This window comes from Alosa pseudoharengus, unplaced genomic scaffold (genome assembly GCF_046254945.1).
Source record: "Alosa pseudoharengus isolate Yale_2024_CS ecotype anadromous, Long Island Sound unplaced genomic scaffold, YU_APseudo_1.1 YU_APseudo_1.1_scf_2, whole genome shotgun sequence".
Lineage (NCBI taxonomy): Eukaryota > Metazoa > Chordata > Actinopteri > Clupeiformes > Clupeidae > Alosa > Alosa pseudoharengus.
Genome location: NW_027468663.1, coordinates 5,986,777 through 5,999,573, shown reverse-complemented (window position 1 = coordinate 5,999,573; position 12,797 = coordinate 5,986,777). Strand labels below are relative to the sequence as shown.

The following is a 12,797-nucleotide window of genomic DNA, read 5'->3' as shown; positions in this document are numbered from 1 at the left end:
TTGTAACGAAAGAGTTGCCGGTTCGATCCCCGACCCAGTAGGAAAAATGTGAGCGGGGGAAGTGGATGAGCAATGCTCTCCTATGCCCACATCCATGGCACTTGAGCAAGGCACCTAACCTCACTGCTCCCTGAACGCCACTGTAGCAGGCAGCTCGCTGCTCCAGGTTAGTGTGTTTCACCTCACTGTGTGCTGTGTGTGTTTCATGAACTAATGCAGATAAATGGATAAATACAGAGACCAAAGTTCCCTCAATGGATCAAAAGAGTATACTTATACACTATCATCCCAGGCAAGGATATTTATAATTATTATACAGTAGGCCTAGAACCAAACGTTGCAGCCTGTTTGCATTAGTGATCTAATTTCATTAAATTAGAGTGTAGGAGGTACTTTGAAACAGTATGGTTAAGATTTGAGACCATCCCCACTGAATCCAGAGTATGTTTCACTTGCTGCATCAACCAAAATAAACATCCTTTTCCTTACCTAAGGCCCGTTTCACACCGGGAACGTGGCGGGAACGCCGTGTGTCTGCGTGGCGGGTGCGTGGAGTTTATGTCTTTATTTTATTTTATGTCTTTGCTTACCAGAAGCGTGTCTGATGCGGTGCTGCGGCGCCCTTTCTGGCAATTAAAATGTCACTTTTTCTCACTGTTTTGAATCGAAATGCTATGTGGCGTGAAAAATAGGCGTGAGTCCTATTCCTAGCATGCACGTGTTTTCGGCACGGCTCGAGCTGCAAGGTCTAACCTGTTAACATGGGAGCCACTCACCTGTTAACATGGGACACACTCTGGTGTGAAACAGGCCTCATGCCTATTTTTCACGCCACAGGCAAGCGTATTGGAAGTGTTTCCATTCAAAACTTTTAAGAAATTTAATTTAAGAAAAAAAATGTGAGACAGAGACATTTTAATTGGCCACTGCAGCATAGCATCAGACACGCTTCTGGTAAGCAGACATAATAAACGCCACAAAGCTGCCATGCGATGTTCACGCCTCACTTGCGGTGTGATTAGGTCCTACACTTTATTTGGTTTATGTTCCGCTCATCCTGCAATTTTCAATCATGTTCCCAATCCACCAAATAGACCAGAGTAATTAATGCAGCCTCATACTCTTATTTAATAATAAACAGACTGTCTTTACCTTTCAATGTCGGTGTTAATGTAATTGCATGCGTTTTTCTTTAATATTTGTTCTTCTAACCCAAGCCTCTAATCCTACCATTTCATTCTCTAATCATTAACCAATCCTCCGAATTAAGTTCATAGCCTTGACTAAGCTTCATTAAAAAGTCCATGATTCAGAAAAAGTGTTAAAACAGAGGTAGGCTAGACCACAACAATACAAAAACAGGGCTTAATCAGCAAGGTGATTTCTTTAACCCAACACCTTTTCTATCTGTAGAATGCATAATTTAGGCGCTACTTCGGTTGTGAGTATTTTTATTTTCAAAAGCTGAAAAGCTACGCTTTTTTATGAGTTCTGTTTTAGAAGTTGCTGGGCCTTAAAGGGACTATGCAGGTTTTTTAGCTTAATTGACCTTAACTTAACAGTTTCAAAGTCATTGGAATGGTTATATGACTTTTTCTAGGGTAAATGGTGGCCGTCTCACAGGCGCTAGGGGGAAGCAAGCTGAAAAAACAGCCTTGCAACTGGGCCGGGGAGTTGCCGGCCTCAGACACAGAAAGTCTTGCGATAACAAATTGTGTAACAAATTGTTTTACTGCACTACACACATTCAGTACATGCCAGGCACCAGCTAAAACAAGGTAGTGATGGAGTTTCTCAGGCATTCGTCATGACAGAGCTGGGGAAAAGAAGCAGAAAGCGAGTAAACCATTGTCGGAGGAACAGGGAAAGAGGAAACTGCAGACTGACTGATTGAGGAGTCGTAAAATATATACTCTGAAGCTGTAGGGGGAGCTCTGCAGAAAAGAGAGAAAATCTGCAAGCAAAAAGAGAGAAAACAGTGAAGAAATTGCCAAAACTGCATTTGGGGGCTTTAATGAATTCAGAGGCAGGAAGTGGAACAGACTACATTGTTTGCCCAGAGCAACAATTTCAGTGATGGCCATCAGAAAACACAGCAAAGAATTTGATAAATAAAACATCACTTAATTATGACACATTATTCCTAACTGTTTAAAATATTAGCAGTCAATACGGTAATTACCTTGACAGAATAAATAAGACTGTGGACGAAAATACCACAAGGCTCTTAGAAATAAAATATTTGGTCTTGCGTAAAGTAGTAAATTCTCGGGGTGAGTAAAATCCCTGGCTTGTGTCCCTTCCCTTTCCTATACATAACCAATGAAGAGAAATACCATGTCGATACCAGGTGCTGTATGTTCAAAACTTTTCACTTTTTCCTTTATCTCATCAGAGCGCATATATATATATATATATATATATATATATATATATATATATATATATAAATAAAAGAGGTGCAGATGGTAAAGAGGTGACCTCAGAAATCTGAGGCACAGCGATTTTTAAAATGGGATAGGATTCCCATCACTTGAGTCCTTTAATTATAGTACTTCACACCTATAGTAGTAACACACCTATGAGGTGAAATTAATAAAAATAAATAACAGTTCATTTGCTGTTCAGGGCTTTCTGTTCTGCCATGGGCTTCAACACGTAGTCTCTGTACATTGAATAGATGACACCTAAAGAGATATAAAAAAAAAGAAACTTTACAGCATAAGTTGAATGGGAAGAGGCAAACAGACTCACAAATATGCACGTTTGTGCCATACCTATCGTCATTGCTCCAACAACAAAGCCCTGGGCTGCTACACGCATATGAATAAGGTGCACTGACATCTTGGTGTTGCCACGGCTTTTCAGTCGGAAGAGTCCATAACCCACAATAGCGACAAATCCAGCCATTCCTATTGTGAAAGTCAAAAATAAGTATTGTTGCTTATTTATTTGAACAGTTTTATAATTATGAGAACTAGACTCTATCTATGGCATAGTCTGCAGTAACTGTGTTGGTTTAATAACAGTAGTAGGCCTACAGATTAAATAAGAAAATTATATATTTATTAATTACCTGCAGGAACAAATGGATTTTCTTTTGCTTTACGCATAAACTTGGACTCATACTCATCATACTCCACTGCAGACATCTTGACTGAAGGGTGAGTTCAGTGGGCCTATTTAGATCTTGAAAGAGAAATAACCACAGAAATCAATAAAATAAAAAGGTGAGACAATTGTCAGCCTAAGCCCATTGTAATGCTTTACCATGCAAGTACACTGCAGCCTATAACAGCCTAGACCAGGGATTCCCAAACTGGTACGTGTACCACCAGTAGTACATGAGCTGCCACTAGGGGGTATGCGAGATGAAAAAGGGAATGTCGGAAAGGTGTTAAAAATGATGGATTCATTAATAATCTAATTAGGCTAATTTATAAATAATTTCGAATCGGGTTATGATATGGTAACGTGAAAATAAGGTAGGCTACATGATTTCCTGCCACAGAATATCTGGCGCGTTAGTTTCTTGGAAGTGTAGGTTATGTAGAAGGCTACGCAAACATGGAAGACTGGCTAAAAACAGGGACACTGTCCAAAAGGCCTAATTAAAGCGATGGAAGGTAGCCTAGAAATCTAGAAATTAATTTGCTGCCAGGGCTAGTCTAGCAACTCTCCGTTGGCTTGTGAGCTCCAGAAATCGAAACTTAATCAGGCCATTGAAATCGTGTATAGAGTCGTTAGGTGGGCTTAACATAATGATTGATGGCAGAGTTGCAACGGTTTGGCTTGAATTCCCTGCTACTTGAAAACAAATAAGATGGATGTTGCTGCTGGCGAACAGTGTGACACGAGTTAAGCTTTTATTATGTTGGCAAACGTTTGAACTAGCAACTACAGATATACTAGTAATAAATCATTACTTTATTTAGGCAGAATAAGTTCGTTGTGGTTTCCAAGCTCATTAATGTTAACGTTAGCGGTCTTCCACTGATATTCATAGCATTAGCTAGCTTTGTGGTTAGCTAGTCTATGATGAGCCCTAATTTAGCAATGGATAACGTCTTACTGCAAATTGTAAAACATACGCTTTCAAAAAAACAGGCCGGGGAGAGATGATACGTCTCACTGCTATAACTGTCACGCAGTCACATTGTCAAAAGTTAAAAAGACAGACAGTCAACTACACTTTAACAACGTAACGTAATTACTAGCTAATTCCGCTTCACTCTCGGCTTATTTAACAGCAGCAAAACTGGACATTGTTTTCACGAACTTTGTCATGCTTATTTGAGTTAAGAGAACTGATGGGGATGTTCTTTTAATTGTTATTTCAAGCAATGTATGTCTCGTGACCAAATCACCATGAACACACACGGGTAAAATGTATCTTTATTATCGTCTTAAGCTTAGTTTTCTCTAGACTCAACCATAAATACATGCCTGTCAGTTGGAACAACCCAAAAAACTAGATAATTGCTTGAGATTTTGACGATTTATGGTGATTTTATTTTCGCTAGATCTTTGCCCAGATTGACGCTAATGCATTATAGAGGAGTGGATCACTGAAGCAAGATGGCGTCTCGATTGACGCATTCGTTCTAATGAACAGCAGTAGTCAAGGCGACATCTAGTGTATATGTCTATGGCCAGCAGGGACGGTGTAGCGTGCCCTCTGGAGGACAAACTATACAACGCCAACACTCATGACATGGTTGAAGGGTGTTTCGTCCGTTTTTATTTTATTTTTAAAATATTCATTTATCGGCCATTATAAATGCCGATACCGATAGTTTGGAAAATGCCTAATATCGGCCGATAATATCGGCCCGCCGATAGATCGGTCGGGCTCTAATCCAAAGTGATTTACAGCAGTAGAATAACATTTGATCTATTAACATTTAACCATTTTAACATTGTAGCTACAGAGCTACAGCAAAACTACAGTGCAGAGGAGAAGCTAGGACAGCATCTGTCAGTACTAGTACTGAAGGATAGGAGTGCCTAAAAAATAAATGTGAAGCAATGGTTGGGCATTAACAAAGTCCTTTTAGGCAAGTCCCTCCACTCGGCGGCCATTTCACAACGCTTCACAACGCTTTTTGGGCATCCATTTCGGCAGAAATGCGCGTGCGCAAGGCTTCACGACACCAATCTTGCTCCAGCGGCGAGATCACAACACATGATTGGCACGATGACTTCACAACACACCATAAGATTGGCTCAATGTATTCACATCACACCACATGATTGGCTCAATGTATTCACGTCAACGTTTTGCCGAGGAAGGGGTGGGATATGTGTAGACAACGGCCATATTGGCGTGACAAACTAGCCCCATGCATTTCTATGGAGTATTTTTTGAGTGCTGTGTCTCCACATTAGAAAGTCTCTGGCATTAATATCATAAATAGTGTTATTAATAGGCTAGTCTGCTCTAACTTCGTAGGAAACTGCATTTATCTATGAAGGAAACATTATAAATATTGATCTTTGAGGAATATTTCACTCCACAGTTCCAGATCTGTTTATCTTAATTTAATAAACAGACAATTCAAAGTATTTAGAATAGTTTGTTTCTGTAGTATTTTTCTGACTGTGTTCTTCTCTTATTTCTGTTTTACAGATTGCATCACCCCAACATGTGTAGAGGAAACCAAACGACCAGAAGAGACACTCAATAACACATAAACACACACACACACACACCAATGCCTGAGTACTAGGGGTGTAATGATACACAAAACTGGCTTGTACCTCAGTTTTGAAGTTTTGTCATTAGGTTAATTTTTGCCACTGCTAACCTAAAGTTCATTAACAATATATGTTCTCAATGGAAGTAGTATTTTTAAAAAGCGTCAATTGTTTTTTTGATGTTAGTTGAGTAAACTGACATAATGGTCACCACTTATATGTTCATGGCATAACATTCTACTGTTGATTACTGTTAAAGGCTGCATTTGCATCTGTATTGAACATCCTGTACCTAAATGGTAAGGTATGAATAGGTTTACCTTTACACCCCTACTGTGCGTGCCCATTTTATGTTTATATAATAAACATTGATATATAAATGTGACTATTCCTTTTCTACTGTGATGCTTTTTTTTTTTTAAATAAGATGTTTTTGAATCTGTTTCAAATTTATTTAAAAACGACTGCAAGAAGGTTTTGCTCAATTGTTTAAATGAGCATAGGCAGTCCAGTGGTCTTTGTCTGAACTAGCTCAGTTTGAAAGTAATGTCCAGGGAGTTTGAGGAGAGAGAGCTGTGGGAAAAGTAGCCAACTGCCTTCATATGATTAAAGCCAAGACAAATAATTGTCCTATAACATGTGATTTTCGATTAGGGCTGATCCTGTTCTTGGTTAACTTGTTCTTAAACTGTAGCTGTCAACTATTACATCAAGCAGCTACCTGTATCACCTTAACTAAAGTTTTCAGTCGAAGGGGTGAGATGTTTGTTTGGCAGATGCTTTTGTCCAAAGAGATTCACGATAGCCTATGTAGCCTAGGCTAAGCCAGGGTTGCCAACTCTCACGCATCTGGCGTGACACTCACGCTTTCAGCACCAATCTCACGCTCTCACGCACGCTCAAGAAATGTCACGCCAAATCCATAATTTTTTTTTGCAATCCGTTCATTTTTTGTTGATGACTAGACTAGACCACAGCATTGTTTCTAAATGACAGGATACGAGTTTAAGGCATAGATATGTCTAGACCAACAGCAGGTAGGTCTAATATCCGCCTACAACGTTCTCAGCGCAGTTTTCTCTGATTGTTGATTCGCTGACCAGGCTATTTTAATCCGGTCCGCGGCACCTTCACGGAACATGCTGCTTTAGACATGAGGCAGACCGACATAAATTGTGGCCGCCCATTCTTATAGGAACTACTCGCGAAGTAGCCTCACAGACATCACATGAAATAACTTTTTCTCATCTTTTATAAGGTGCTATAGCCGCTATTTGCTGCGATAAACGGTTCGCGAGAAAAATAAATTAACTTTCAAGAAATAATCATATTAGGCTACTATAGCTCTGCGCTCATTTCAATTCCTATAGGAGGAATATCTCACAAACTTTTCGTTCCACACATGACAAACCGTAAACATAAACAGCAGACCTTACCGAACACAAAGGTGTAATGCAATCCCCTGTACAATAAGCCGTTCCAGAGTAATCCGGTTTTGAAATGGTAGCAAATTTCTATATGGTCTCCAATTTTGGGCTTTAAGCGTCTTAAAACTGAGCTGTGCTTAAATACCTACATATGTGTAAATATTAAAATCAGAGGATATATAGCTCATGGCTAAGAGTTTGTGGATGTAGCCATAATGATTTGTTTTCACAAAATGCTAAGCATGCATGTATTTAAGTGTCTTAAAAAGTGTGCTTATATTGGTCAATGCATAATTTCATAACAGGCCAAATAGAAAATAAATGTTAAATGTTAAATATACTGTAGCCTAAACATAATATTAAAATCAGATGATGTAGGATAGTATAGAGTTAGATAAAGTTGGATGGCTCCAGAACTCACACCAGTGGATTGGGTCTTAAAGGAGCCACACGACTTTTATGACACTATAGCTGTTCTGTTGACCTTTAGATTTTTTGCTACTGGGCATGAAGGGCAGGCCAATTATGAGTTCTGTCCAACATTGATGGTAGGTTTAGAAGAAAAGTCACCACATTTTAATCATATTGCAATACCAATAACCGTGATCATTTTGGTCATGATTTTTCATCAAATGTTCATATCTCTAGTGGCTGGTAGACTTTGGAATCCACCAGCCACAATGGTAGGTGGAAAAAAATATTTTAGGCTATTTGCATCCCTGATACATATGTACACTCATACACACATTCATAAGTCTCAATCTGTCAATTTCTTTCCACAAAACTCGCCAGAAGTCATCATTTAAGGGGTTATTTTTCATTTTTTTTCTACTAAGCTACTACCTTTTTCAGGTGGGCAGGGGGGCCCTTTTCATGTCTGTGCCCAGGGGCCCAGTGGCTCATAATCCTTCCATGCCACAGGGTTAAAACACTGGTCTTGTTTTCAAGTGCAATCAATAATTGTACATTTTGAAGAAACTTAAATCATGGATTATACTGTACATAGCAAAAAAGTCTGGGGACAGACATTTTTAAAATTAGGTTTAGGGAAAAATGTAACGCACACGCACTATGACTTCACAAAATCTCACTCCAGCCAAACACCCAAAGTTGGCAACCCTGGCTAAGCTGTTCAACTAGTTGTATAGTGTAGTTGTTGTGCAAACGATAAGCTCTACGTTATTCTTCAAACTCGTTTGATTATCAGATGATTTTGTTCTGTCAAGTAACGTGTGGTTTTTGTTGTATCTTTAGTTCGGTCAGCTAGCGTTAAGCAAGTTCAACAGTGGGGGAGAATTTAACGGGGGCATACAAATGTCTTCCCCAGCTCCTACAGAAATGCATAAAAAGCTGCTTTCGCGATGATCTACGACGGCAATGTCGAGTGCCATTCTCGATGCGCAGGATATCTCCAATTACATTCAATCGTAGTATCGCTACAACACTAAAGAAAGGAGGACCGGGCTCTGTAGTTCTTCGAGGTTACTGTAGTTTTTCGCGGCGTGCGTCATGTGTGTCGGCGTCACATGTAAACATCCGGGGTCAAAGGACAGGCAAAATGGCTGCCCAGTACGTCCGAATTGTATGCCTACTACTCGCTCGCATACATAAATAACGTACTAAATTGACGGTTGAGTAGTACGTTCTAACCGACGTTAGTATGTACTGACTATTCGGATGCACCTTATGTGTCGGATGGTGGGAGTAGCCTACGCGAGCCGAGCAGGATGTAGGCCTAGATGGTCCGCGGGGGAAAAAAAAGTTTAGGAAGCGCTTGCCCATAGACTATGTAACGCCATGTCCCTCAATTGCATAACGATGAAGCGGCCTCACATGACTAGTGACTACACTAACCGTGTTTGGGCTAGTGAATAAAGCATCCATGCGCTAGTCTAGATTCGCATTTGGTTTGTTAAAACTGTAGACAATAGATCATAACTAGTTTAGGCTGTTTCAATCTGTTTCGAAAACACTTGCACTGACATCAATTTATCCTAAGGTCAAACAAATGTGACATCACAAAATGGCTCTGAAAAGGCTCTGAAAAGTCTAACTTCAGCCATACTTTGAGGAATCTTAATACATAAAACCTTTAGCTAGTCTTAGTGCGCTAGAACCGACACTTAACCGATTAATATTATTTACGTCCAGAAACTACTTTCAGTGTGACAGAGACACCATTCATTTTTAGGGTGCGTGATCGGCTACCGGTATCTCTCCCCTACATAGCCTCCTTCGGTCACCCAAATCAAACGCGTATTAGGCTACAACATTCAACCGTAGCCTACCTAAGCTTAATCTAGTAAAAACTTGAACAGAACGAGCCATACTGGTCCATACTCACCAGCTATTAAAGGTGACTCGATTCACGTGCGAGAACAGCAGTCATCTGAATCAGCAGGACAGTTACGAAAGAAGAGGGGAAGTCCTTCGTGACTGATGACGTTGCACTGACGTAGGGAATACATTTCCGAAGAGTCTTTTGTGTCCTGTCATGACAAAGTTCGAAGATAACATCACTCCAATAGACCTGTTTTCTTATTATGTAGAATATTCATTCAGATAAATTTAATTATTAAACTGTTTTTTCCCTGTGAATAAGATATGCCACTATTTTGAGCTAACTCAATTTCCCAAAATTCCACGTTAGCACAAGCTCCAAAAAAGTTGTAACCGGAGAGCTCCTGCAGACTGCTCTGATGTAACGGGGATCAGCTGTGTTCTATAACAGAATGTGACTGGCGGACCTTGGAGGATCATGCCCTATATCAGCACTGTAACAACATTTGATCACTGAATGAACGATTTGCATAGACCTATTCATATCATAGCCTATTAGCAAATTGGCCAGTTAAAATGAATGTGGTAATCATCTTTCATGATAGTTTATTTTTTCGATTTTAACTTTCTTCTAACCATTTTTGCCCATATAAGGAGATCCGGGTGTTAATTGAAGCTAACTACCAAGGGCCTTTTCACAGTTCCTTTTAAAAGAACCGAACTCAGTCCACTAAAAGGGGACCAGAAAGAGGAGGGGACCAGGAGAGAGACCAAAACAAAAGGGACTCAGTTCATTTTGTATTCACATTGTGAGACTCAGAACTCTTTCTGGTGAACTTCAGCTCTGATGGGGCCTCGGTGTTCTTCATGTTCACACTATACCTGCAGGTTTCAGACCTGCGTTGGACTATGTAGGCTAGTTTCTCTGGGTTAGTTATGTATTTTCATCATCATTCATTATCAGGTGATTTTGTTTAATTTTTCTCTGAAATATAAATATTATAATATATTTTCAGAATGAATTCTGATCTAAAGTTATTGCAAAGATGCAAAGATCCTCCTCGAACTATCAGTCATGGTAGGCCCGCCGGCACCCCACTTAGTAACTGTTGCTATGTCCAACCAATTTCTGAGTAAGTGCAAGTTTCCAAGTTTTGAAAATGTAGGCCTATGACAAATCCACGTTTTGGTTGATTTGACCATCAGTTAACTTCAAAACATGCTCCTTACTTTGGATAGCAGGGTTTCCGTTGTCCGGTAATTACCGGACATTGGCCGGAAAAAAAATGAAATGTCCGACAAAATCAAATCTCTCCGATCAAATTGTCCGATTGAAATTGGCTAATAATCCCGTCCCCCTAACGCAATCTGAATTTGAGAATAAGCCTTAAAATGTAAGCCTAAGCAATCTGTCCTCTGGCTATGTTTTTAAATGTACAGGCTCTACCGTTTGAAAGCTATTAAAGCAACACTAAAGAACTTTCCCTGTCGCACGCACGCTATTTGTTTGTCCAGCACCGGCTTTGCAAATAACGATGTCCACAGACAAGGTAGAATATGTTGCACGATTTATGGAAGTACGATGTATTGCGACATCAGATGCAAGTCAAATTTGTAGTTTCTTATGTCTCATTCCATCGAACTACAGACCCGCTACCCGATCTGCAAACTTAGTGCAGTTATAGCCGATAGAGGGCCGCAAAGCGAATGTAGAAGTGCCATTCACCCTGTTACAAGTTGATGAACCACTGAAACGATTTTGGAAACATTATTTTAAGGTACAAAAAACTCTTTGGTGTTGCTTTAAACAACACGCATAGCCTATGCTGCATTTCAAATAAACATTTTAAATAGGAAGCGCACGCTTAAAACGTCCATGTTAAACAACGAACAAATGAGTGAGGCCAGACGCGATTGATGATGATAAAATGGTAACGCCTGAAGCCTCAGATGTCCGGTCAACTCCACCACCACCAGATAAAAAGCAGAAGTGTCGGGCGTATCTGTCGGAATCATGACGTTGGAAGTGGAGTTGCGGGGTTGCGGCCTCTCCAAGACACTGTCATTCTCCGTGTACGCTGGACATGCAACATGTGTTCTGTACCCAAAGCATACAGTAGGCCTATGCTTTCTATGTCTATGATCTGCAGGGTTAGGGCCTCCTCGACGAGGAGATTGCTGGTCCGCGCACAATTAAACGGTATCATTGAACCGCGGACCGAAAGAAAAAGAAACTAAACATTTCCCAGAATAGGAAACATTTCTTAATTTATTGTTATCAAATAAATTATAGCCTTAGTGGTGTGAGCGCTCATTCTTGTGTTTGCGCATCTGTGCAAGTTAAACAAGGATACAAGGATACAAGGATACAAGGAAGTTTATTGTCACATGCATATAGTTACTGGAAGTAAGAAATGCAGTGAAATTATGTCTGGTGTCAGCCTATTTGTGCATTAATGGGGGGGGTAAAAAGTGCAGTAGAAGAGGGGTTTAGTAGATTAAGTGGCAAGGGCTGCATAAAAAAGGTGGGGGAGGATTGGGATTGGGTGGGGGGCACCAACAAGGAGCACCCAAGAGCAACAGGGGCAAGGAAAAACTCCCTTACCAAGGAAGAAACCTTGGGCAGATCCACGGCTCAAGGGGCTAACCCAACTGCCAGGGGTCTTGGTGTGTGTGTTTGGGGGATGACAGGGGAGATGGGATAGTGTGCTGTGTATGTGGGGAGAGGGCAGTGTGCAATATGTGTGTTGGAGAAGCTTCCTCATGAGACAATGTGCTGTGTATTGGGGGGGGGGGGGGCAGGGACTTACTATTGCAAGCAGAGTACTGTATGTATGATGTATGTGAGTGATGACAGTGAAGATGTGTGTGTGGGCGGGAGGGGAGTGGAGCAGTGACTGTGTGTGTGTGTGTGTAGTGTGTGTGTGGGTAGGTGGGGGCAGTGTGCTGTAAGTATGTAGAGGATGTGTGTTGGAGAAGATCCTGAAGACAATGTGCTGTGTATGTAGGGGGGGGGGCAGTGTGCAGCAAGTATGTAGAGGAGGCTTACTGTAGCAAGCAGTGTGCTGTATGTATGTGAAGTGATGACAGTGATGATGTAAGTGTGTGTGTTGGGGATGGGGGTGGGGTGGGGGGGGGCAGAAAGGCTAGGCAATCAAGGACATGGGTAGATGGAGGAGAAATCAAAAATGATAAATAAAAAGTTCTATGGAGATGTGCAAAAGTTGGAGAAAGTCAGATATGTGTGTGTGTGTGTGTGTGTGTGTGTGTGTGTGTGTGTGTGTGTGTGTGTGTGTGTGTGTGTGTGTTTGTGTGTTTTGACGTGTGATGAAATAAGAAAATAAATAAAAGGTCTGTAGCATAGGGAGAGGGATGTAAAAGTGCTAAAAGTCT

General features: G+C 40.7%; 1 protein-coding gene across 1 annotated transcript; it reads right to left on the bottom strand.

The window, feature by feature from the left end:
- Positions 1-1,997: 1,997 nt before the first annotated feature.
- Positions 1,998-9,611, bottom strand: higd1a (HIG1 hypoxia inducible domain family, member 1A). The gene is made up of 4 exons (XM_076293488.1): positions 9,469-9,611; positions 3,077-3,189; positions 2,778-2,912; positions 1,998-2,687 (listed from the first exon to the last, which is right to left on the bottom strand). The coding sequence occupies exons 2-4, from the start codon at positions 3,150-3,152 to the stop codon at positions 2,614-2,616; spliced, it is 285 nt and encodes a 94-aa protein (XP_076149603.1). The 5' UTR covers positions 3,153-3,189; positions 9,469-9,611; the 3' UTR covers positions 1,998-2,613.
- Positions 9,612-12,797: the final 3,186 nt, after the last annotated feature.

What these genes read in the sequence shown, in the direction of transcription:
- higd1a (XM_076293488.1), bottom strand. Translation starts at nt 3,152, where the DNA reads ATGTCTGCAGTGGAGTATGATGAGTATGAGTCCAAGTTTATGCGTAAA. An exon ending in AAATCCATTTGTTCCTGCAG is followed by an intron (nt 2,913 to 3,076) that starts GTAATTAATAAA and finishes CTTTCACAATAG; the next exon opens with GAATGGCTGGATTTGTCGCT. An exon ending in TGTTGGAGCAATGACGATAG is followed by an intron (nt 2,688 to 2,777) that starts GTATGGCACAAA and finishes ATATCTCTTTAG; the next exon opens with GTGTCATCTATTCAATGTAC.